General features: G+C 37.4%; 2 protein-coding genes across 8 annotated transcripts; both read right to left on the bottom strand.

Annotated features, from left to right (window-relative positions):
* Positions 1 to 1924: 1924 nt before the first annotated feature.
* LOC6618609 (ELAV-like protein 2) lies at positions 1925 to 23498 on the bottom strand. Of its 7 annotated transcripts, none has more exons than XM_032724771.1 (8): positions 23144 to 23498; positions 21448 to 22583; positions 5661 to 6778; positions 5392 to 5436; positions 5063 to 5320; positions 4756 to 4999; positions 4231 to 4275; positions 1925 to 3405 (listed from the first exon to the last, which is right to left on the bottom strand). In XM_032724771.1, exons 3-8 carry the CDS (start codon positions 5857 to 5859, stop codon positions 3081 to 3083), a joined length of 1116 nt encoding a protein of 371 aa, XP_032580662.1. In that variant the 5' UTR covers positions 5860 to 6778; positions 21448 to 22583; positions 23144 to 23498; the 3' UTR covers positions 1925 to 3080. The 7 variants fall into 7 exon arrangements, with proteins under 7 accessions (XP_032580662.1, XP_032580666.1, XP_032580663.1 ...); XM_032724775.1 differs by having other exon boundaries at positions 5670 to 6778; XM_032724772.1 differs by having other exon boundaries at positions 23324 to 23498.
* Positions 9361 to 9878, bottom strand: LOC116802057 (the record flags this gene model as incomplete). The annotated part of the gene is made up of 2 exons (XM_032725105.1): positions 9361 to 9415; positions 9724 to 9878. Coding segments are annotated over 2 exons (210 nt in total), but the record flags the coding sequence as incomplete, so codon positions are not given.
* Positions 23499 to 27472: the final 3974 nt, after the last annotated feature.

The following is a 27472-nucleotide window of genomic DNA, read 5'->3' as shown; positions in this document are numbered from 1 at the left end:
ATATTTTCGCTATCCTGGCCATACAAGTAGACATGTACATCTATATATATATATAAATAAATATGTATTTGTTGTGTTTAATTTTTAAATGCATTTAATGCTTAGTTGATGATTTTCATTGTTGGGTTCAGTTATAGTTTTTGCATTCTGCTGTTCATTTTTATTTGTTTGTTTTACTTTGCTAAAATGAATATCGAAGAACTTTCGCCAACTGATCGGTGTGTGGATTTGCGTGTATTTCTCATTTTCGGCTTTTATTTAGCTGAATTTTAAACTTATACGCTTCGGTTAATATGGGTGATTTTTTTTCATTTTTGTTTTTTTCGGGTAAATTGTAAGTGGCGGCGTATGTGCCGTGAATGAATGTGACCGAGTCGCTGAGTTGCGATTTGTACAACTGCGTCATATAGTCGCCTTTCCCATACATATACATATATATGTATATAGTATATATATAGTAAGTCAGCGTGGGCCAAAACAGCCAACTCGCGCCACATCTCCATATTGCTTTTGTGAATGACACACGCGCCTGCGCAGCAGCGTTGCGGCGGTTATTTTGCGGATATTACTTGATTACTTGATTATTCCATAAGTCGTATTGAGTATTGAGTAGGTTAACTAGTCGCCGGGAAGTGGAAAACGAATCAGCAAATGGAGACCTGTTCATTATTTTTCTCTTTGTCTTCAGTCTCGATGGCAAACAGCTTGCATTGGCCAGGCCGGATATGGCCAGGCACTGCTTGCAAGCAGTCGCTGTTCGAGGACTTCCGGTCTTTTGCTGATTTCGCGTTTCTAGGTAATTTTAGGTATTTTTTTAATGTATTTCACATTTCACTTTGCTCATATTCCATTGAATTTCGCGATTCCGCAGTGGTTTCTCTTGATTCTCTTATCCTTGTGTAATTTGTATATATCGTTATACATACATACTTAATACCTTAATAAATTTTACTATAAATCTTTGTTTAAAAAATTTTACATCATTTATGTTATATACTTAAAAATTTGGTGTTTTCAATTTGCTTTCGCAACTTCCTCTTTGCTTGAGTTCTTTTGTTTGCTTTTCTTGGTTTTCCTAGTTTAAGGTTTGTTTTTTTTTTTTCTTGGGTTTATTATTTTTATGGCCAATTGCCATGTAGATGTGGCCTGACCTTTCAGCCCTAAGTACACAAAAAATGGTTTGCTTCCTAAAAATGTCATAAGTTAAACTACAGACACACACATTGATTGTTGGTAGACTCTACTAAATGATCTCGGACTTGGAAACTAGACTATTGAAGTGGAAAATGGAATAAACAATCTTTAATTGAATTAATATAGATGCGCGTACATATAGTTCGTGTTTGATTATATATCTATTTATATAGGCGTAAAACTTAGTTAAAACTTAGTTATACGTTAGAGAGCGTTGAAACTTAATCTGTATTTTAAATATATCTGTATAAATGCGAGTGCTGTTGTTGTGTATTTGTTGTGTGGAGCGATTTTCACGGCTGAAGTTCCTATTTTAGCTGGCCATATTTCGATTCATTTTCAATTCGATCCAATTACTTAGTGATCACTTCAACTGCGAAAGCGTTTTGCCTGCAATATTGCCAATTTTCAGGTGGGTACAGATTAGAGCTGGCAAGCCATCGTTAGTAATGATAATATTGAAATGAATCGCGAATATTTTCTATAGGAATTCTATTATAAGAAGATGGAATCGAATAAAATAACCCAATCGATTCTATCTAAAGATGGATCGAAGTCTTGCCAGCTCTAGTTTAGGTGTGCGTGTGTGTGTGGTGTAGATATTTGGGGGAAAAAGAAAACAAATTTTGTGTTTTAGTTTTTTGTGTTTTTTCATTTTTTTTTTTTGCATAGTTTTTGGAATAAGTCACACATTTATTTAATAATAAATATATATTTTTAGTTGTAGTTATGTTTTTTTTGTTTGCTTTTGTTTGGTTTCGCTTGGTTGCATTCAATAAGTTATAATAATTATAAAAATGGAATAATAAGTAGGCGTAATAATATATAATGTAATATAATATAATAAGTTTTCTTGGTTTCATTTACTTTGGTTTGCACTTGACGAATACGAATACGAATCTTAGACGACGAAAAAAAGATATTTAAATCTGGTTACATATATATATAATAATGGTTACAAGTGAGTGTATGTTTGGGTGCTTGGGGTTTTGTTTGTTACGTTTAGAGGATATATCGCGGCTATATCTTCGATTTCCGTTTCGTCTTCGAGTGTAAATCAAGGCGAATCGAATTAAATATAAGAGCTGAATAGCACTAGAATTAATGTAATGTAATGTAAGTTAGGGTTGCAAAACGAACACAAAATACAATACAATACAATACAATATTTTTATGCATATCCATTATAATAAGTACTTAGGTAAGCTGAGAGAGTTATGCTGGTAGTTCCTAAATCAGTAGACATTAAATCATTTGGTTAGCTTGTTTAAATACTTTGTTTAATTGAATATAATCGAATTGAATTACATATACATAAGTTTAAAAAAAAAATAGTTACTATATATTGCGACTTAGATCATTTTCATTCATATTTTTGCGGTTTTTTATTTATCGTTTTTCGCTTTTTGTTTTGTTTTGTTTTGTTTTTCCTTTGACCCTATTACCTTCTCATATTTTCTCATTTGTCAATTTATAGACAGTTGTCGTCTGGCTCATCTCGTTTTTGTCTAAAGTTTTCTTTAGTTTCTGTTTTATGTTTTTTGGTTGCCTCATTCAAGCTTTGTTTGTTTGTTTGTTGTTTTTTTTTTTTGGTATTTTCTCGTTTCTTGGATTAGTTAATAAAATTAAAATATAGAGATGGAATTAAATCAATTTTCACTAAGATTTCATTAGAATTATAATCATAATAACTTCGTTTAGCGTACAAATTAAATGATAGACATATCATAAACTCGCGCTAAATTTCGCAATTTCGACTACACTGTCTTTGTCACATCATATCATCATCATATCTTATCAGATCAGATCAATCTATAGTCTAGGTGTTGTTAAATCAAACAGATCGTGGAGTATTGGAAAGGTCTAGTCCAGATTGGCTGGTTCGCCTAAGTGGTTTTGGTCTTGTTAGTCTTAAAGCTGACCTGCAGCACCCGATTGCCCAGGGTATATCCATTCAGCGACTGGATGGCCACCACTGCCTCATCGTAGTTGGTCATGGTCACGAATCCGAATCCCTTGCACTTGCTGGTCTGCAGATCACGGATCACCTTCACCGACTGAACGGCACCGAATGGCCCGAATAGCTGCCACAGCACGTTCTCCTCGGTCTCCGGGGCCAGGTTATAGACGAATATGCACCATCCCGATCCAGTCATGGCATTTCCCGGCAAGATCGAATTGGCCAATAGATCGCCAGCCAGCGGTGAGTACCTAAAGTGCAGTTGCGATTCAAGCCGGCGGTGAGATAAGGAAAATTAAATTAGTTATGTGCCAATCGTGCGGTGTTCGACATCAATGTGAATTTTTTGGTACTCCCCTAGGCCCTTCTTTACACCTAACTAATCGATCGCCTGGTACATGCTAATTTTGTAAAAATATATATTATAAATAGATACTCACTATGAAAGTACCTACATTTAATTCCAGCTACTTCCACAGTTTTTAATATTAAAACAAAAATATATCAAATAGGATTGCAGTTCATTAATTTTGCTCTCAGAACTTTCAACATGCACTCAAAATTTAATTATAGTTTCTTACAATCTCTTTAAGCTCATAAAATTATTAAAGATTTCTGAATTGACTTCGTTATTTCTAAGATACACAGAAAATTTACAAACAATTATTATATTTTAATTCAAGTTATTACAATTACATTTCTCCGACGCCTTTCTATTTTAAATATTTATCGTTTATAGTTTCTTCAAACTTTTCAAACTCAAGTTGTTAAGGTTTTGCTATTGTTTTTCGAATATTAAAAAAGTAGTGAAATCATAACAACAAACAACAAGCTGGAATCAAGGGTAACGCTCACATGCAAACTAAAAAATTATATTGGTGTAAGCAAATGAACATAAATTATAAGTGAATAATACAGAACAAAAAGGTATATACAACCACCGTTTAAAGGTATAAAAATTATTGCTAGACATTTATATATATTTTGTAAATATGTTTATATATTTTCAGCAAAATAAATAATGAAACAAATGTAACAGCTCGCACAGATAAAATGAACAAGATCAATAAATTCACCTTCGTAGGCCCTTGTTAATCGCTAACATGGGACTCTTTCCAATGCTAAAAATGATGATCAAATTTATTATTATGAAAAGACAAAGAAAGAAAAAGAAATAACGAAATGTTTTGGATAATAAATACAAATTAGTTAGTCAACGAAATGCTAAAAGATATGTATGTACGAACGGAAACAAAGAACTCGTTTTCAATTAACTAAGAAGTTTATACTTAAGGATAATAACAAATACTTAAAGTTCAAATCCTTACAGCTTAGTTGCTAATTAGTTGATATCGATTGCTGATTGAAATGGGTATGCCTATGCATATGCAATAATATCACAATTGTATCTTTAGTATTCAGTATTCAGTTGATTTCGATCGAAAAATCTTTAGAGCTTGTTTTTCAAAAATCTGAAAAATCAAAGGGTTTAACTTTTGGATTGTTTGCTTCTGCTGCTGATTGAATACTGAATCTAGGGATACGTTTATGCCCTATATAGTATAATGAAGTCCCTACTTTTCTGGGGTCTTAATACGAACCTAATGCGACCGGCGGAGGGCAGAGCTCCGGCCAAACGGCGAGTGGCCGCTGCCGCCTGTGGGGTCAAGTAGGCGGTAAGGGGCGGGGCAATCTGGGCCTTGGCGCTATTGCTCGGATTGTTGGCGAACTTGACGGTGATCGGTTCGGCATATCCTTTCGGGGTCTTGCCATTCAACTCCTGGATGGCCCGCTCGGCTTCGTTGCGCTGATCGAAGCGAATAAAACCGACACCCTTCGATAGACCTGCAAAATAATAATATGTTATTATTGTAATGAATGTATGTTTAAATTGGGCTCGATACTCACCAGAAATATTATCACAGAGTATACGAGATGTAATTATTTTGCCGAACGAAGCAAACATCCCCTCCAAGTCTGGTTGTGATAGATTTTTCGGAAGACCCGATACATATAAATTAGCACCCTTAATAGATTCTGAGCTTGGACGGGCGTATGATACTTTAATAACCTTATTCTGCAAACGCAGACCGTTCAGGGTGTTCACAGCCTTCTCAGCATCCTCGGCCCTGACGTAATTAACAAATCCATAGCCCAGACTCTGACCTAATATAATAGTATAATAATAGTAGATAGTTATGATAATGGTATTTCATAATTCGCTATGGAATACTTACCTTGCTGCAGTGCTGGGTTGAGAGCGGTCAACGATGCTGGCAAGACTAAAAAAAAAAGAATAAATGCATAAACAAATTAGTTTAGATACGTATGGTTGCAAGTTCAATGAGCAAAGGAAGAGCTGGCTGTAAACGTTGCAACTAACAAAATGAAAAATACAAACTCACAGATTACTATATACAAAAAACTAGTTACAATTTGCAAACAATTTACAGCCAGGTAGTAAGAGAATTGGGAATGAAATGTAGTAGCATTGGTTAATATTTACCCAAATTACCTGAGACTTTATCACGCACCAGTTTGCAACTCTCCAGCTCACCGATGCTGGAGAAGAGCGATCGCATCTCCTCCTGCGTCATGGTTTGCGGCAGATAGTTGACAATCAAATTGGTGCGCGACTCATCATTGCTGCCATCCACGGATCCGTTGGCACTGCCGTTCTTCACAATGTCCATGGCGTTGGTCATTGTGATTGTGGTTCTGATCCTGTTCCCGCTCCGGTCCTGATTTAGTCCTTTTTGGTTAGTAGTTAATCTCACTGCTCGGTTGGTAGTCGCTTACAAGTTAGAGCTGCGCCTTTTTTGGGGTGGGGATTTTCAGCGCTTTGCACAAGTCCCGCGTAAAGTTAGGTTTTTTTTCCGCAGATTTTTTGGGGGGTTTTAGATCAACTACGATCGCGAAAAAAATGTATTTGCTTTTTTAAGTTAAGTTTAGAGCGCTCTCTCTCTCTGTCTAAAACGTTTAAAATTTAATTTATGCTTGAATTAGGTCTTACTTTGATTTGTGTGTTTTTTTTTTGTTCTTATGTCTTTCTTTTGTTTTTTTTCGTTTAGATAAAAGAGTAAATTTTGCTAAATGTGTTTACTTCTTATATTCTTTTTGCTTCTCCGAATTTCAAAGATTATTATGATCTTTAGTTGTGGGTTTTTGGTTTTGTTTGTTTTTCGTTTTCTTTGTTATTTTTTATAAAATTGCAAAAATGCAAAAAGATAGCAATAATTTGGTTTTTTTTCCCCGTTCTATTATACTTTTGCTAAATTTGCGCTGGTTTTTGGTTTTCTCTTTGACTGGAACTTAGCTTTGGTTTTCAAATATACATTCATATACCGTATATATATTTAGTTAGTTGTCTTATCCGTTATCCTCTTGTATATATATATATATATACCGCTTGAATATGATTATTCGTTAATGTTTGCGTTAAATTAATAGTAGTTGGTTTTATTTGGTGGTGTTTGGTTTTTGTTGACTCTTCCTTCTTATTTCCTTTCGCCTCGTCTGTTTGCTTTTCCCTCTGCGGTTAAAAAATCTCCCACTTTTTCGGTGATCCGTTTCTTTCCTCTGATAAATGATGGCTGTTCGATTGCTCGCTCGTTTTCACTCAATCTGCAAAATAGATGCACAATCGTAGTTAAAGTTTAAAGAATTCTCAAAGTATAAGAAACGTTAACTTGAAGATATAATTACAACATATTGCATAGCCCATCTTTATACTGAATTAATTTCACTAGACTGCACACACACAATGCTCTAATTTAGCTGCTCACTGTGATATCATCGTTCAGGGGTAATGACATCGGTTCTTTAGCACTTTTAAGTTTAGAAAATTTCTTTTGAAATTGTGCTTCATTTCACGGACCATGCAATTTGGCAATATGGTTGCTATCCCGATGAAAAGTGCCCGATAAGCGTGTTTCACACACGGCTTGCCAAGGACATCGAGTGACTACTGTCACCAACACCACCACCATCATTACCATCACCATCCCCACCACCACCTTTCCCACTACACTGAACACCATTCCACTCCCACCTCGATTTTTTTCACAGACAAGGGTAAGTCAAAGCCGAAATCTGTTTATCAAACAACAATGCGACTCCAATGGATTTTTTCTCTCACACTTTTTTGTTTTTTTTTTTTGTCAGCACAAAATGCTCGCCTAATGGCTTGGAATTTAATTAAATCGCTGTAGGTTGTATGTGATATGGAGTCCCATGTGTAATGTCCTGATATATGATATGAATCGAAGGACGCTTACCCTGCATAATGAACATTTAGAGCTCCCTTCATTGCACATTCACGACATTCGGCTGAGAACAATGGCAAATGGTTACCAAGTAGCATCAAAAACAATACGTGTCAAATGGTAACTTCAGTTTATTGGAAAAAAACAAAATTTTATAACATTGCAACCATGAATATTTCGGAAAATTCATTGACAATGGAGAAAGTAGGTAGTGTTCATAAAAAAGGAACATTTTTAATTTTAAATTCAATTTAATTTCAATGGTATTAAAACATTTCACGATTTTATAAGTTGAATTATTGAACATTGTTTAAAAAAATCTTAAAAAATGAAGAATTTACTTGAAGAAAAAAAACCAAACACCAAGTGCATTTCCTAGTTCGTATTAGAATAGTCAAATATCCTTCTGATTTGTATACTTTTGTTTCCAATTGGAATTTCGTTAGGGGTTGAAAGAGCGAAAAGAAGGACTTCCTAGATACTGGCCGCCGGCATCGGTGTGAGTGTGAATGTGAGTTTGTGTGTGTGTGTGTGTTCGTGAAAGGACTGCATTGAAAATAGGGTAAAAACCTGACGCGAAAAACAAACAAACGGGCCGCATGTCCTGCCATAATGTCCTGTTTGGGCCGGGGTCATTGAACCGCCGGGTGGCCGTGTTTGGGCTTAGGCTTCGGTTTTTCACTTTTCCGCCTGCGTCTCAGCCACATTGCCCACACCCATTCCTGTGCCTTTTTTCGCTCTGTGCAGGGATCGTGGCATGTCAAATGAGGTTTGGCTCCCAGCAGCTAACAGCTGTTACTGCGTTCGTTGAACCCGATAAAAGGTGTAATGCTGGGTTAAAAGGCGAATCCACTGAGAGAAAAACTATTAAAACCTCTAAAAGAAATGACGATCGAGCAGAGCATCAACATTAGCACATCCTTTAGAATGTCTTTTTTGCAGATAATAATAATAATAATAATAATAAAACTCTAAGTTTCTTTTTCGCGCAGTGCACTGAAGGTGAGGACCGAGATAAAAAGAAAATTGCACAAAAGGCATGGCGAACAAAAGGAAGTGCAGTGGAACTGCCAGTTGGGGGCTGCAACTCGTCCACAACGATGCTGGATTCAAGGATAATGCACACGACCCCCATAACAGCCCCCACCACCCACCAACCAACGCATAGCCCAGTGAAAAGAAGCCGTCGCCGGCGAAGCGAAAAATGTGTAATTGACACTTTTGCTCCGATATCTGTGACCTCATTTGCGAATGTGTGTCGCCTGGCATTTGTCGAGGGCCTTGAGGAGGGTCAGGATACACATATGACTCCTCAAGTCCCTGAAAAGAATGGCAGAGCCCTTAAAGGGGATATTCACAAGCCATAGCAAGCGGAAAGCGGGATTACTTAAAGAGTTGCTAGGCTCTGTTGCAATTACTTCAATGCATTTGTATTTTTCAAGATGCGAAGAATTGGGAGGCATTTTTAAGATATATAACTTCATCTAAACTCGTCAATACTAAAATAAAATATAAAATGAATTATAAGATTATTTTTAAGAATTATTATAGGAAGCAACCTAATAAGTAATTTCAGTGCTATTTTCATTTTGATTGTTAGTAAAGCACAACTTTGCAACGCGGCCGAAAGAAAAACAAATACGAGATGTCATGGAAATTTTCAATGGCGCCCCCACTTATCGATTTATTTTGGTGGGATCCTTGGGCTAAGAATAATATACAACGATGGCTGGATAAAGTTGATTAGATCATGGCATTACCACTTACGTGCTTCGCTGGCGAGACGAAATCGAAAAAGTTGTGGGAGCGAGGTGCGTTTGAGAAGTTACACTGTCATACAGTGTGTTCTATTGGGGGAGCGGGTAATTGAGACCGACTGACTATATAATAGATGTATATTGATTACACAAAAAGAACTTTCTTTCGCGTCGACTCGCTCACTCACTCGCTCGCTCTCTTTTCGGTCTGCACGCTCCTTTGTCCAACGATTTCCTGGCTATATAGTATATATGTTTATATATATAGGCAGACACTCGAAGCACTCACTCGAAAAAAATGTGAAAGAAAATCGAAATCGGAATTTGACTAGGGTCTGTGAGATAACAATTGCAAACTCCTCTTGTGCCCAGCGACTTTTTTGCCAAGTGTTCTATAATATGGAATTATATATTGCACGATGATCGAAGTCGAGTCCCGGGAATCGCACGGTTGTATTGCTTGGTTTGGTTTCTGGCTTCTAGTTTTTTAGTTTGTTTTGTTTTAGGTAAAAAACCGAGAACACAACAAATTCGTAACTGAATATACATATATAGAAGTATATATACAACACAAAAACCGGTGCAGAGGACTAAAAAATTATAAATGAATGTTCTCGAACGAGAAACACAACCGAATGGAATCAAACCGAACGAAAGCAACGAGCGAACACGTACGACTGAATCGAATAGAGGAATACGGCGTCAGGACTTGCCATTCAGAACGAAACATCCCATACCCATACATGTGTATATGAATATAATACATATACATTGCCTAGCTGGCCGTATTCTTGCATCCTTGTCGCTGCCCCCAAAGCAGCGATGGGTGCAACAGAGACGCAGCGATCCGGCGGAATGAAAGAGAGCGAAAGGCACTACCACCACCAGCGAATATCCTTGCACCAGTCCCTCTCTCTCTCACTCTCTCTCTCTCTCTATCGCTTTATCTCTCTAGCTATCCGTGTCTCCTGCCGCTACACACCCTTTTTGGGAGAGCGGCTAGAGAGCGCAGGACACGCACACAGGCAGCCAAAAAATGGGGGGATGTCAGGCAAGTGAGGTGGGGAAGCAGAGTCCATGCTAAAAAAAAAAAAATGTTTTGCAAATTTGGAATATACATTTGCGGCAGAAAATATAATAAATAGAATGGTACATTTCTCAACAATTATGAATATCAAGCTAAAACGTGTCTATATTTTCCAATTTCATTAAGATTATGTATGCAGTAACTTATTTATAGAAACAGAACTTACAATATATTGTTTTATTTAAATTACCTAGAAAGATATTTAAGTGTACTTTTTGCTGTTGGTGTGAGCAGGGGTACGAAAACTTGACTCAATGTGAATGATGCAAATTATATCAGGCTGAGATAATGGGACAGGACTCTCCCCCTACAACACAAAAAGTCGACCAATGTTTTTGTCTGAGCATCGGGGAAAACATGAGAAAATCAAGGGATTTAATGGTCATATATATGTACATATGTAAATGCGAAAGGCTTGTTATAATTTACAGATTAGATATAGATAAACGATAAATCCAATGCGAGTTATCTTAGTTGTTTTCAAAAATCCAGATCATAAAAATCCTTCAACAACACATTTTTTGGTATTATTATTTTTTAACCTACAATTTACATATAATAACTTATAAAAATGGTTTTAATAATTTTGGAACTTTGTTTTATTTTAAATTATTGCTCTTATAATCACAATGGCTTGTTAAAAAAAAATGGAATTCATATTTCAAAAAGTTTGACAGCTAAATTCTGGAAAAATCCGACTCAGACGGGCGAAAAAGTTTCTTCTTTCTTTTCGTTTTAATTCAGAGAGATGCAGCGAGAGAACGAAATCCAAAGGACGAGTGATGAAGGCGACGAGGAAGGTGAGAGAAAACTTTTTCGTGGGTTGAGGTGGAGCGGAAAAAAGTTAAGGGAGCACCTTGCAGGCGAGGAATATTAATGAGACATACACTTGCCACACTCACACACACACTTACGGCAGAGAGTCCTTTGCACACACACATACACACAGCATCGCTCTCTCGCACCAGCACACATGAAAATTCCTCTCACACAGACAGTTTCCGTGTTATAAATAATGAAATTTCAACATTTCGCTTGACAACAGTAAGGGGTATTTTCGGGGGGTTTACTCGCGAATGGTGGGTGCGTTTTGGGTGGTGAATGGGTGGCTAGTGGGTGGTGAGTGGGTGGTTGGGTGCTTGGGCTGCTGTGGGGTTGTCCTTTCGCTCGAGTGGCAACCGTTTGCATCGTTCTTTTTTAAGGACACTGTGTACTTTTTCGCCTGATTTCTTATTTTCTTTGAATTTCCTTGCATGGCGTTTTTTTTTTCATTTTTTTTTTTGCATAGGCTCTTGAAGATAATTCTGTTTATCCTTTGACCCAATTCGTTTAATTTGATGGGAGTTTATGATGATGTTGCTTTACTTTTTCGTTCGTTATTTTATGTTTTTTTTTCGCAGGCAGATAAACGGTTACCGCGTTGAGTCGGGAAAATTATGACTGGGCGTTGGGGCGTGGCTCAGCTTTTATTATTTCAAACATTTTAAAATTGAATTTTTGCAAACGCCTTTTCCCTAGTTTTAGTCTTAAATGTCATTATTTGGGACACAACAGTGGGGAAAAGAGTCCAAACATAGAACCTAAGCTCACATTAGGCACACAATCAAGTCCCTAATCTTTTGGAATTCGAATTTGGAAATTATAGTTTTGTGTCAATCTAAGCTTATTGCGATTTTGATTAATAACTTGACCCAAATATAACTTTTATAGTAAATAGGTGCTCAAAAAAGTGACTCTACCATCTATATGGGCAAAAATTCCGTTCGTAAAATCAAGTTTTTGACAAAAGTCATTTTTCCGAATTTCGTTCACCAAATAATCAGTTTTTTTGCTACAACTTTAAAAATAATTGTCTGAAAATGGAATGCCATGCCTCGTTGAGCTCGTTTTTTAATTCCTAATCAAACTGTGTTCAAAAAGGCTAATTTTTTTGCCATTTTTTGCAAATTTTGATGATGTTACAAAAAATGCGAAAATTGACACAAAAAATTATTTTCCTAAATCCTTCAAAAAATGATAGGGATCGTTAGCACTGATAAATACCAGCTCAAAACAGTTATTCTTTTTGCTTTATGACCATATTTAGCCAAGATATGATGAAAATTCCAATCGGAAATATTTTTTTTTTGCAAAAACACATTTTAAAATTTCACAAATTAAATATTCGGTTTTTTGGCCACAACTTTAAAAGTAAGTGTCTCACCATAGAATATCATAGCTTGTTGAGCTCGTAATTAAATTTGCAATCAAACTGTGTTCAAACATGGGAAATTTATTTTTTCACCATTTTTTGCAAATTTTGATGATGTAACCCCTTACAAAAAATGCGAAAAATTACGGAAAAATGAATTTTCCTAAATTCTTCAAAAAGTGATAGGGATCGTTAGCATTGGTAATTAGCTGCTCAAAACAGTTATTCTTGCATGTATATGACAATTTTTATCGAAGTTACGACGAAAAATTCCGTTTTTAAAATCACGTTTTTGGCAAAACCTTTTTTTTTCGAATTTCGGTCAATAAATAATCTTTTTTTTTTGCCACAACTTTAAAAATAATTGCCTGAATATGGAATGTCACACATCGATGAGTTCGTAATTAAATTTCAAATCAAACTGTGTCCAAAAATTTGACTTCTATTTTTTCGCCTTTTTTTGCAAATTTTGATTATGTTACCCCTTACAAAAAATTCAAAAATTGACCCAAAAATAAAATTTCCTAAGTCCCTCAAACAGTGATTGGGATAGTTAGCATTGGTAAATAGCTGCTCAAAACAGTTATTTTTTTAGCTTTATGACCATATTTAGCCAAGATATGATGAAAATTCCAATCGGGAATTTTTAATTATTTTTTAAATTCTATTAAAACTTAAAAAATAAATGTCTGAACATAATGCAGAAGCAATTTCGTTTGCATGAGTTAAGGATCCGGTTTCTTTAACTGTATATTCTTAAGACCAAATTATAACGACGAGTAATAAAAACATTAAAAATAAAAAATAATGATTAATTTGCTAAGGCAGGGTGATATTTTAAAATTGAAAATGTACCTTATCTGTATTTTCAGTGTTTTTCCTGCATGAACTGAAACGCAGGTCAACCCTTTGTTATGAAAACCTTTACCCTTTTCGTAAAACATTTTCCAAACCGAAAGTGGACAAAGATGTGTCAAAATGTTGGAAAACTTTTCGACAGCTAGCCAAACCTGAAGAACCCGTTTGAAGAGAAAAGCTAACCCTTTTATTGGAACAATAGGAAAGTAACAAAAACCGAAACAGGACCAGAGCCAGAACCAATCGATTTGCATTTCCCAGTTTCCCAAGTTCCCAAGTTATGCAACACTTTCGTTTGGGAAAACGGGAAAAGGGGGAGGTGCAATACCACCACCGCAGCTTTGCACCACCACCAATGCAATGATCGAGCACCATTATCCTTGCAGCTGCTGTTCGCAAGGATCTTGAACTTTTAGCATCAGTTCGCTGCAATTTATGACGCTTGCGACTTATTGACATCAATGTAATTTTTGCAGGCGTATTCGCGTCTAGAATTTCGCACATTCGGGCATTTGGAAAATCTGTTTTGTTTTCGCACACACACACGCAACGATATATTGGAAAAATCGTTATGTAATCCTGGTGTGCCAGAATCGAATCAAAGGGTGGGTTTGATTCTCCAAGCCGGGCAAAAACGTTTTCCGCGCCCCGGGGGACGTGGAGATTCAGGAATCGGAGCTTAAGGGAAGATGCAGAAATTTATAATTAGCAAGGAAAGGGAATTTAAAAAATAATAAGCGGCATATAATTAAATACTTTCAGGTTACCTTATTTGTATAGACAAATGATTGAAATATTAATTTGTTCTTAGGAAACAAACAGCTTTGTTCTTTCAAATAGAATTTTAGAAAGAATTGGTAAGTGCAATAAAGTATTTGAAATGTTTAACAAATAACTTTAACAACACTAGACTATCCCTTTGACAAGCACCATTACCATTTCGATGTTTTGATTCTTTGAGTTGCTACACTCGTTAGCCGCTTTTGTGTGGCTTTTCCCGTTTATGTGGAAAATAGGATATGGGCGTGAGTGTTGCCGGTGGGCGTTGCATTTTTGAATGCCATCAAATTAATTTGCACCCCGAATTCGCAACAAATGAACGGCATTGTGCGCTGGGTTCATTGCACCCGGTATTCAATCGGAATTGGAATTTTAATTGGCTTCCAATTTCGATTCTGATTGCAGCCAGGTAAAGTAGTTACACAATTGTAAATACGATATACGCACAGCTTCGATAAATTGTATCCGCTTTCTTTCATTTGATGCAATTTGCTGTCCAAAAGCAAATGAAAGCAACTTAAACTGATGCATTTGTATTATTACATTTTTTAATTTGGCCAGGCCCTGTAATTAGTTGTCAGCCTATGTTGCAGTCCGTATTCTACATATCGCATATCCTTTATGTCCTTTATATCCTTTATTCATATCCATATAAGGGTGGCCGGCAAATGAGACGTCACGAACGCCGCCTTTCTCATAATTGGGCAAACGGCCAGTCCTGGGGTTAATTAATGCAGCTAACGAGTTTAAATGAGGAAATTCTGCGACCAGAAACTGAGCGCAGTCGATGGAAATTGGATATGTAGATGACGGAATATAATTTCATATATGAATAATTATCTTGGCAGTGTTGTGTTTGCATCTGTTTTAAAAAATGTGACAACAACGTTTTAAGTAGTTAATAAAAATATTTAAAAATTCGTTAAATGCTGTTTGCTGCTATAAACCTGATATTTAAATATTATGGTAGTACTAGTTGTTTCGTATATCATACACCAAGCCGATCTCAAATCGTATATGCAGCTATATTTACTGCGACCTATGTGGTCCGTTTCGTCACCTGACCATAAAGCGATAGAAGGAAAAGCAGGAAAAGCGCAGCAGCCCACCACCAACAATACAATAGCACACGTACGGGCACCACCTGCATGCTAGCTCTCTCTCTCTCTCTCGCGCCCACACACACTCGTCCGTCTCTCTCGCACTGCAGCAAGACAGCAAAGTCCTGCCTCCTTCATCTCACATCCTCTCTGCCTATCCCTCTCTAGCCCGCGTGTGTCGGCGAAGGATATTGAACTCTGACACAATGCTATATGTATACATACAATACATACATACAAGAACAATTGCCGGCCGGTGGCCAAGAGGTCCTGCATCCTGCACCACCCAATCGCACACTTAGCGAAAAAGGGCACACTTCGTTTGAGTTTAATTAGGAGAGAGCATAACTTAGTATGGCATTATTTAATCCAAGTTATAAGATTCTGCTTTGCATTGATCCATTGAATATATTTATTTTAAAGCATTCGAATATTTTTCACTTCATCCAGCTCCCAGCGCTTTTCTCTCACAAATACTACCCATATTATTCGCTAGCCTTTTGCAACCGTTATTCTCTCTCGCTCTCTTTCCCTCTTTCTTGGAGTGTATGTGTGACTGGCGGCTTGTGTGTATTTGTGGGGCGTTGTTTTGATTTTCCTAGATTGCGCAATCTATCAGGAAATGCGACTCTCCCAAAAGAGGGAGATAGTGCGCTCTCTACTGCGCATGTATGTGTGACCGCGAGTGTGCATGTGTGTGTGTGTATAGCGGCAAAGTGGGTGGGCATGTGGGTGGTTTTGTGGGTGGCATAGTCCTGCGCACAAAGCGCGGAAATTGAATTTGCGGCAGAAAGGACCAGAAAATGAAGCAAAAAGTGAAAAAAGCTGCTCCATTGCAATTTATGTGTGCGTGTGTGTGTATATCTCCCTTTATTTGCATGTGTGTGTGTAGCATAACGACCGGCTTTTGCTTTGGCTTTGTTATTCCGTTAGCACATAAAATGGTTTTAGATGTTTTTCCCTCGTTCCTTTTTCCTTTTTTTTGCCATAAATTGCAACAGATATGTTTTTTTTTTTGGTATGTACGTGTGTTGTTGTTTTCCAGTTTGTGTAGGTGCTCACATACCATAACAAATGGCATATCTATGTAACTCGCGAGACAAGAAAAAATAACCACACAAACATAAAAATGGGAAACAGCAAAATCAGCTGAAAAGAAATGAATTTAATTGTCCAGGCAGACATTAACAGCAAAGGGAGATTAGAACGAGAGGTGCAATCCGAAATAGAAAGAGACGGTGCGGATGGGAATGATAAAGAGAGGATGCCTGACATTAATGTAACAAAAGCAATAGAAATTAAAGCTTAATTTGCATAATTGAGACTGATAACGAGTCACCCTGCAAGAATTGCGGATGGCTTTACATTTCAAGGAGCAATACAATTTTGCTTAAGTATTTAATAAATTACTTAAAAATAAATGCAGATTTTCTTGGATAACGAAAAACGTAAGTTTAAAGCGCTGAAAATCAGCTTCAAAACATCATATGAAGTAAAATTACTTTAATACTTAAATAATAATTCTTAAAATTCATAAAATCTTTTTAGATTTTTATCTTAAGCTGAAACACAGTTGTGCATTAACTAATTTGAATTTTTCCTCAGCAGCTGTGCCCAAAAAAACAAATAAAACTTGCGTTTCCGCCATGAAACTTGATCTCCCTGAAAGCATTTTTTTTTCTATTTTTTTTTTTGTCACGGGAATAAAACTGCTGTTGCAGCAATATTTCGCAGGAGATTACTTAAAGTAAACGTTAAATTTGAGTTTTCCCAACCACCCCCTAGTCGGGTGAAAAGGAAATAAATAGACACGGAAGTTCCTTCAACCGAGCCACCCAAACCAAATAAATGATTTCGGGTGGTGGCTTTTGTTTTTGTTGATGCTTGCCAACTTTAAAATTGCTTTTTACACAGGACGGCGCCGAAAGAAAGCAAGAAAAAAAAACTTTTCTAATTAATTGTTTAGCACTTCATCTGTTAGGGAAAAAAGAGCCCCCACCCCCCTGCCAACCATATATACCTAGTATATATATTTTCGGCACGTATTGGTTTCGGTTCTTGGTGTTTTTTGGCCATTTTCCTAGGTAACAACACACAAAAAACTGTATATGTACACATCGTCTGATGTCGAAACCCCCAAAAATACCCCGCCCCCCGGAATACTACCCCTTTTTTTCGCTGCAACCGGATGCTGTCCATTTCAATTATCGTACGCGGAGCCCTCTGGAGTGGTGCTTGAATTTTGAATTTTTACATCCATTGTGTATTCCGCTGGCTGTTTTCGTTGTTTGTCAGTTTGTGAATATTTGATGCTCCCGTAAGGCATCATAGAAAAAAAAAACACCGGCTGCAACGGCCAAGAAAGTACCCTACCTGAAAATTGATAAACCAGACAGTTTTCACTCGAAAAGCGATCTGATCTACTCGATCAACTGTGCTTCATTTAAATATATTTCATACTGAAATTTCCATTATAATTTGGCTTACTATCGATTTAATTAGCATGGAATGAATTAATTTATTTAATTAACTTAATATTTTTCCGTTTTTAGCGAATTGGCGAATGCCTCTGGCCGAAGCTTAGCGGCAACTGAAGTATTTGTTTATGGATTTCCATGTGGTCGGTTGGATTTTAGCAACTTTTTCGGCATCCCGGTGGTGGTTCACTGCACTCGGTTTTTTAGCTAGCCGGCAGCTGCACTGCGAGAAATTACGCACACACTCTGGCAAAGTTCTTTGAATTTTATTTTAAGCTACTGAGATTTTAACATCTACTTAAGTTATCAGTCAACTGAAGAAAAACACATAATTGAGCATAGGAAAGAGAAATATTTTTTTGCTGTGTATTAACTGGACAGCGGTGTTTTTTTTTTTGCGGTGGTTGCTGTGATAATGGTGACGATGGTTCGAGGGTGGAAACCACGCTTTTCCGAAGTGCACTTCAATTGCATTAATTAAAGAAAAGCAAAAGCGGCTGGCAAATAAACTTTTATTCCCTTGCATACTTTTTGGGGCGGGGGAAACTGCCAACCAGTTCTCAATTTCATTTGCGATGCGGAAATCCCTCCTGTTTGATGTCAACCGAGGATTAGTTATGTATTTTCTGTTTTGCGGATAATGCCATTGGATAGGTGAAACAACACTCGAGTACTTGAGTTTTTCAACAGATTTGAGTCTCAAAAAGTTTGTCCTTTCCAAATTGTAGACTTCTTTAACTTTGGAATTTGAGGCTTTAATTTTGTTGCTTGCCAAAGCATATTGCTATCAAAGTGATTTATTCCATGTTATTTACATGAAATTCATTTCAATGCAATATGTACGCGAAAATTAATAATTTTCCGGAAAGTTCTTTGCCCGCCTGCATTTCCTTGCCAGCTGTGTGTAATCTGTGCCATTTTGCCGTGCCTGCATTTCGCTTTTCTCCGACTTTTCCTGGCAATTTCAGGCTGCTTTTTCACCGCAGGGGTTTGGGTGAGGCATGGGGATTTTATAGGAAAAGTGGTTGCGGAAAAGCGGGAAAAACGCAGCGCATGCGTCATATTGATTTTGCTTCCACTGGCGATTGCCGATTGCCGTTTCCGGCTCGAAACTTCAAAGGGAAGCCTCCAATTTGCCAAAATGCAATATCCGATATGGCGAGCCATTTTGCCCACACACATCGAGGAGTTCTCCTTTAATTTCCCATAACTTTTGACCCGCCCAAATGGCCTGTGAAATTGAATACGGTACATGGACATTGCTCATACGACCCGTTGTGCCCATCAAATAACCAGCCCAACTTAAATACGACTTGCATTGAAAATTAGGCAATCATTCAGTGAAATTTTCCATTCAACTTTCGGACAAAAGGAGAGCGAGAGATTAATGAAAACTGCAAATGGCCGGCAGTCTATGATGGGAATGCAATTTGTTGGCCTGGGAATTGCATACAAATTTAATTGACAAAAGAAACTCAACAAAGCTGAAGGAAAATCGCAAGCAGGAAAAGGAAAAATGCTGAAAAAAGGGAAACAAAGGAATATTAAGGAAAAATACAAGGATGGCAGAGAAGACAGGAAAATAACTCTTTGGAAATTGAATTTCTATCGCTGAAAGCCTTAATTTTCTTGGACGTCGACGCAAAAGTTCTAATAGAATTTCACTTCAGTGCAGTGCCAGTGGGCGTTGGTTGTGTGGGCGTGGCAACGCGGTTTAATTTACAGAATCCGCAAAAGGAAAATGGCCAGATGGGGAAAAAAGAGGAAAAACTAAAACTCATCTCAAGATTTTCCCCAAGAAAAGCGAGCGTTTGCTTCAATGGCATTTCTCTCTATTTCACCATGAAAGCAACAGAGTGAAAAGAGGAAATTCAATTTCTGACAAGAAAGAAAATCTCTTCGGCAGCAGATGTGTATATAGAACTCCACACGCAGTTGCAGTTAGCGAAAAAGTGACTCTGATAATACAAAGTATTGTCATACAAATCAAGTGAAAATTCTAGAAACCCATCTTCGAAATCTATACAATCGTTTGTTAAAAGTCTGTATCTTCATCTTTATATGAACTGTATCTTTGCCTTATCCGATTTTGCATCTGATAGTTACTTTTTGAGAACAATCTTATGGGTATTTTGTGAGGAGACTGGCTCTTCACTAATCTGGCGAACTTATCTTAAAGCTCATTTCGTCTGCAGGACTCAGTCAGCTGAGAGATATCCGATGGGTGGGCAGATGGGGATGCAGCTGCTGGTATATATGGATAATACTGGTGGGGAAGCTGGGATGCTTGATGGTTCCAAACCACTGGCGGCGGCGGCGGTAGTGATGTTGGTGATGGTGGTGCTGGTGGTGGTGGTGGTGGCTCGTGGCCAGTTCCATCTGGTTTTTGGGGTGGATGGGCAAAAGAAGTGCAGGCACTCGTCCAAAGTTCTGCCAGCATTTACATGTTCTATATGCCAAACATATAATAAATGCTATATGCCTTTCGCAGGATGATAAACATAGATAGACAGACAGCGCGAGAGAGAGTGAGATGGAGAAGTAGAAGGAGAGAGAGCGAGGGATGGGGGCTGCATTTTCAATTATATATACGTATAAAATATGGATGCTGCATTATATGCATTGTCAGTTGCCGTTTGTGATATAATCCCGCACCGCCAACCCAACAGAATACCCAATTTATTTTAATTTAATGTCATCGCAAATAGCAAACGTAATTCACACACACACACACACACACACACACCCCCCCCCCCCCTCCGCCCTTCCATCGCAGCAATGTCCTTTGACATCGAACTCTGAACTTTCGGCAAAAGTTGCATTTAAATAATTGATTTTTCACCTGGAAAGGGAAGCGAGAAATCACCACTCTTGTACTTGTTTGTACAAAAGTTAGATTTAAAAAAACAAATAATTACATCGAATTAAATTGTAATGAAATATATAATATAATATAATTAAAGTATGATGGTATTGAACTTTTATGTAAATATTACTTTAAATATTTTGGTAAAATTATTAAAAAATAAATACTTCTTGCGGTGTTTTTTGCTCAGAATATATAAACTCAGTTCAAAATTGCATGCAATTGAGCATTGAAATGCTACATTCTATATGCAATTTTCCAACTTAACTGCCAATCGCGAGTGCACAAATGCGATTTTCCCGATTAAATTGTGCCAATTTAAAAATCGATACAATTGCCATGAAATTCGCGAGAGCGAGGAGCGGGAAAAATGGCGGCCCGGCCATTATGTGACTGTGTCCCTGTCAGGATATCGAGAATGCCAGTGTATTTGTGTACTTGTGTCCGTGTGAATGCAATCATGGCATTGAGTGATGGAAGAGGGGGTGGGAGGGGGCTGCAATGATTGATTGAGTGCAGGAAGGTTGGGGAAATCATCATCAATGAAACAACGAACACAATTAATGCACAAATTGCTTGTCGAAGAGCTCAAGTGTAAACAGCGAAACGGGGAAATTGCTATTGCAATTGCGATTTTCGCAAATTTCGCCAATTTCGCCATTTTCGCAATTTCAATTGTTTTGGCTCTATTGTTGCGAGCGAAAATTAAATAATATCCCCGATTACATTGTCAATTAGCTTTTACAAAGGCTTATGTGGTGGGCATGACTAGGAATTTGAATTGGCAAAGAGAGCTGTCGAAAAGTATGCAACACAACATCAATTATTCACTGCATACTTTCAGGCGTAATTTAAAATGGTTTCATAGGTTTAAACTTCATGGAATTTAATATAAGTTGATACAAAACTTACCTTATAAGTCGTTGTCCTTAACTGATATTTTCGGTTTTTATAAAATATCACTTTAACGCTGATCGCCGTTGATCTCGATTTTCCCCCTCAGCTTTTCCAATAAATCCGCTTTGCACTTTTCCTGCTTCGCTGTTTTTTCTTTTGTTTTTTTTTTCTGCGATGCCTTTGTTTTCCGTATAAATTCTTGTAGCTCGACGTTCAATTTGTCATTAAGTATGCGGTTTTCTTTCCGTTTTATTTCTTTTATTTATTTGTTTTTTTTTTTTATTCAATACATAGATTTGGCAAATATTTTTGTTAACCGATTTGCGTAGATTTAGTCATATCATACTTTGTTTGCAGGGTCCTTGCTCTAAAAAATATTTCGTAATTCGTATTTTTCGTCGTATTTTGAAATCGTTGGAAGTCCGTTTTTACTTGTTCTTCTTAATTCTTCGCCTGTTCTTGTATAAATATTTATTTCTTTGAGAAATTCAAGTCTTCATTTTAATATTACTTTTGCTTAACTTCCGTCTCGTATATGTAAATATGTAAATTTATTTATATGCGACAAAAAAAACACTTGCTTATGGTATTTGGTTTTTATTTTTGTTAGTTTATATTGAGTTTGGTGTTGATGCTTTGATGGGGCCTTTCGATGCGCACTGCGCCCTTACCCAAAATTTTATAAATTCAGTATAAAACCTTGTGGTATATATATATATATATATATATGTATGGTTCCTATAGGCTATAGATTGATTGGCTAGACACTCACCGACGAAGGTAATCAAATGTTATTCGTATATATATTTATATATATATATATGATTCTATCTAGCGCACACTTATTGAAATCAAATGTATGTTTTAATCAAAATTATTTTCTTTATACTTTATTAATATTGTTATTATTATTATTACTTTTATTATATACTCTGTTGTGTGGGAGAATTGCTTTTCCTTATCGAATTTGGTCTTTTATCTTTGATCTTCGTATCAGTCAACAACACAAAATGAAACAGTGGAAAATCCAGATGATAGTTGAATGCAATTTCTGTTCTTTTCATTAACGATTTCGATCGAGATTTTATGATAATTTCGGCCTAAAGTTGATTGCTGCCAGCAGACTTTTGTGTTAAAACGCTCTGAATTGGCTGCAACGAAAATGGAAGTGCAAAATGGATTAAAATGGGCTCGAAGCGCATCTAGGTACCTAATATTTTAAGTATCTGAAAGTTGGCTACAGGTAATTAGGTCGATGCCACACCCATTCCACACGTACATACATAATGGGTATACTAAAAAGGACTAATTATTTTAAATTTTCCGAAATATCCTATCATATCCTTACAATTTGGGTATTAAAATGAAACAAAATGATCAGATACTTCTTTTTATAACATAAATAACAACTAAAGATACATTTATTTTACGGAATATAGATAATAGTTAAGTATCTACGATTGAATATACTAAAATATAATCTTATTTTTAAAATGGTTTAACATTTTAAATAGTTGCATCATCCTAAAAGAACACAAAATGTTTCAAAGTATATTTAACTGAGCAGATCATTTTTGTAATTCCAAAAATATTTTACACAAGATTCTGCAAGAAATATATATATAAAACTTATCAAGAAATCCATTTATTTATATTACAAATGCCGATTACTTTTCTTGCTCTCTACGATTGTGAAAATGATTCTACTCACTTTTTGTGGATCGACACTGAGCACAATTTAGGGGTCTATCTTGAGGTTCGAATCTCTAAACCTCGGGCTTGAGCTTTTCAAAGGTCTGAGAAGGATTCTTCTGGTTATCCTGCACTTGCGATCACTCATACACTCACACACATATACAAAAAGATATAAAAAAGTTTTTTGGGGACGTACTGACTGAGTGAAGGTTGTGTTTGCCGGTATTTCCCACGAATTTTTCGCTGTCTCACGGCTGTTTTTTCTTTTTTTTTCTCGTTTGGCCAGCAAGGATGTGTTTAGAGGTCCTGCGCCTTCTCCCACGTTTGCCTAATGTTGGTTGTTGTTGCTTTTTATTTGGTTGTGTTTTTTTTTGTTTAGTAGTAGTGGCTTGTCATACTACGGAAACAAGGAGAAATCATATAGCGACGCAAATGATAAATCATATGAGTAGAATAATACGAAAACGCGCTTAAAAAAGAACCGCGTTTGCTGGATGCGCCGAAGACTGCTTGACTCGTACTGAATTTTCCTGGAAAATGAGAGAGAGAGGCGCTTTTCCGCAGCCACAGCGACGCCGGCAGAGACGCCAACGCATCCTGTGACGAGGAGACTTTTCACGGAAAACGCAGCAGCACCTACAATTTGAACAGGAGCAGAGCTTTTCGGCACAGCTTTTCCGCACCGATTTCCCCCTCCAAGCCGTGCGGCTTCAACTCTCCACGCTAACGGGAAATTCTCTCCACAAGCGCGGCTCCGAAATAATTTCCAAAATGCATTTGCCTCTACGTCCGGGGGCGTGGCAAGTGGGCGGCACGGCAGAATGTGTGCCAACAGCTCGTCTCTATATCCCATGTAATCTGTGTAATTTCAGCTGCTCGCAACTCTCAAAAAACAACAGGAAGCGGAACACTTGAAAAAATAAGTGTAAGTATGCTGGTGTTAAATTGGAAAAAAAATTAACACAACATGATATGTAATTTAAAAATATGCAATTATGTATAAAGAAATCGAATAACTTGAAGCGAACATACCATATATAAACACCTATAAATTAATGTTTATCCAATTCTTTACTTTAGTTTATAAACTAGGCAATATTTTCTCCTTGTGTAAAAAGTGACGGAACTAGAGGGGGGGGGGGGGGGGGGGGCGTTGGGAAAACAGTGGGCGGGAAATAAAGCAGAGCAACGGCAATAGAAGCGGCAAAAGCGATTTGAAGTTGTGCAAATGTTTGCATTGAGCTTCGGTGCATTCCCATTTGAAATTAATTGAAAGACTTTGTCTCAGGATGCGGGCACTGCACAGAGCGAGACAGAGATAGGGAAAGAGATGGAAAGAACTAGAGCGAGAGAGAGGAATGCATGGAGTTGGAAAGAGACGGAGCCTATGTTTGCAGTGCGATTCACGTCAACTGAAGGACTCAATTTGCCGAAATATAAGCTGATCAAATATTAATATTCACCGATGAATTTATAATGTGCTGCATTTTAACAGTCCCGAAATTGCAAAATTGCCATCCAAAATGAATGAGATGTGCCACACACTAAATGCAAATAATTATATATGGCTATTTGCTCAAAATGAAGCTCAAAATGAAAATAATTGTTGAACTTGAAGTACTATTACTTCACTTATTTGGATAAAGTGTTTGGTTATTCTTAAGAATATTTCTTCACCCTGTGATGTTAAGATACAATATTATGATGTGCGGATACTTCACCTAATAAATATATAAAAATGTATAAAAAATAGTGTAAATAAGCAATGTACAAGTTTTATTGAAAAAATAAGACTTTATTGCATATTTAATTATATAATACTCTTATTATAATAGTGTTTCCTTTTTCAAATAATTTTCAAAAATATAGAACTTCCTGCTTGCTATAATTCTTAAAAATAATAACTTATATTGTTATATATATTAATAGTGAGTAATTAGTGAGCTTACTTGGCATTAGGGTCATCGTGCAGCCGTTGGCTTTGCAACAATTTCAATTAATTAAAATGAATAATGAAATTATACCCCCTACCCCCATCCCCCCTCCCTTCACGCAGCCACTCTGCAAATCCTGGTGATTATCTAAGCCAAATCCCGAACTGGATACATGAGATTTGGTATATATATATACATATGTATGTGTGTAAACAGGACGATGGATGTGCAATTGCCGACGGCGATGGGGAAAGCTCTACGCTTTTCCGCGCTGGAAAAGCTCTCGTAGGGGCGCTGTCCCGCTGGAGAATTTTCCCGGGGCCGTTGTAGACTCGGCCGCCATGGCGAAAATGGAGCAATTTCTGCATTTGGGCGGCGGCATTCGAAATTGTGTCAAACCGGGCGACGACGAACACGCCCCAAAAGCACGGAGACCGGCCGGCCGGCAGATGGTCAGCACTCACCCGGAGATTCGGACACACACATATATGGCCATAAATGGACAGATGGGTATGGAGGTGGAGCTAGAGTTGGTGCTAGATAGTTGGATACTTGGATAGTTGGATTTTAAGCGGAGTGTCTTAAAGCGAAACTTAATGGGATTTTTGGAAAGAAACTTGTTTTGTCATACAACTAAGGGTTTTTTTTTTTGAGCATGCAGAAAATAATGCTCTGTTCTTGTTTTCAGCATTATTGCACACTTTTTTTTCTGGGTGTGTCTAGCTGTGTAAACACAGAACCTTTAAGGGTAAACAAGGAGTGGCAAAGAGGGTACGGGGTGGCGGTAGGAGGCGTGGCACTTGCAACCTCTGTCACGTAGTCGGGCAACTCGTACGCAAAAGTTGTGCCAAGTTCTCAAGTCAACACACAGGACTCTCCGCACCCACACACCGTCACTTAATTGAGTGCATGTGCGGGGGGAAGGGGGAGGGGGTCACATCCTGCTGGGCTACGTGTGTGGTGGTGTGGCCGCAGGATATTCACGAAATGGATGGAAATAAGAACGAGCAGTCACGCAAACACACTGAGAAGGGGCAAAAGGATTGCAGAATTAACCCAATAACAGCCGGTAAACTATTTAACCATATTCCCTTCCTCTCTCCATCACCTCTTAAAGGTCCTTTTTGATACACTAAGCTGCCTTAAGCCGAACGCAAACAAAATAAATCAATAATCATATGGAAGTAGAAGGACTCTTTTGTATTTAGGCTGTGTGCGGAAATCTTTTCAAAAATAAATAAAAAATCTTATAAAATCTTACATATCAATCAAATATTAAAGAATATTAAAATATATTAAGGAATTAAAGAAACCCTGACAAAAACAAGCTTTTCACTTCAAAATGGCACTAGCCAACTTTCATTTAAAGATATTTACTTGTAAAATAAGAACTCTAAACTAGCGAATGTACATATGTATGTATGCAAGCACGTATGTATGTATGTATAGTGTAACTATGTATGTACATGCATGAAGAACTTTCGCAGTCGGTATCTGATTCAGAAATTCGCAAGTGCAGAGATGCTGACTTCAACAGGTGCTCGTTGAGCCGTGCACTTACCAATTAGCATATGCACTTCTGCCAGCAGCCCCTTGAGCCCCGCCCCTTCTGCAACAGCAACACCCCCCTACTCCCCCTTTGAAGGGGTGCAACCAGGGTGCAAGTTCCTTGCCGGGGCCAAACATCCTCACTCAAGTGGCGTTTTAACGCTTCAAATGCATTACGAGGGCGGCTCAAAGGGGTTAAGTCACTCACACACACTCCAGCTGGCAAAGGCGTACACTGAGCGAAACAATGGGACATTAAACATTTTTGCGAATTTAAATATGTGCATTCCCATGCAAAGTGCACTTACTTTATAAATCTATCTATTCATATATTATGTATTTTTTTCATTAAAATGTATATCATATGAATACTATTCAAATTAAAATGCTTCTCTATCCCATTTTTCCCAGTGCACACATGGGAAAAGAACGAGTAAAGCAGTGGGCATGCAAAGCTAAAGGGATGGCGTAATTGCTTTAAGAGCCAACAAAAAAGGAATCACACAAGTCGCTGAACATCAGCTAATTTCACTCCCTCTCCGAAAATAGAGCAAATGACAAAAAAATGCAAAAACCCAAAGCACAAATAACGGAATAAAGAACTGAGGACGAGAGCGAGGCGAAAACTTTTAACAGCCATCGAGTGACTTCCGTTTCCGGCGCCCACAGCCACCCACTTGAATGCTAATCAGCTGAATGGCAAATCAGTTAATCTATATGCCACCACAAATCGATCGAATCAGTGGCCATATATAATGCGGCATCCAGAAATTTATGCGTTTCAGCACACAGACACTGCGCGAAATTAATGAACGAGTATCAAATGAAACAAACTAGTAAAACATGCATAAATAGTTCGAATC

The sequence above is a fragment of the Drosophila sechellia genome, chromosome X (genome assembly GCF_004382195.2).
Source record: "Drosophila sechellia strain sech25 chromosome X, ASM438219v1, whole genome shotgun sequence".
NCBI classification, from domain to species: Eukaryota; Metazoa; Arthropoda; class Insecta; order Diptera; family Drosophilidae; genus Drosophila; species Drosophila sechellia.
The sequence above is the reverse complement of the archived record's forward strand: the minus strand, read 5'-3'. Positions and strand labels throughout refer to the sequence as shown.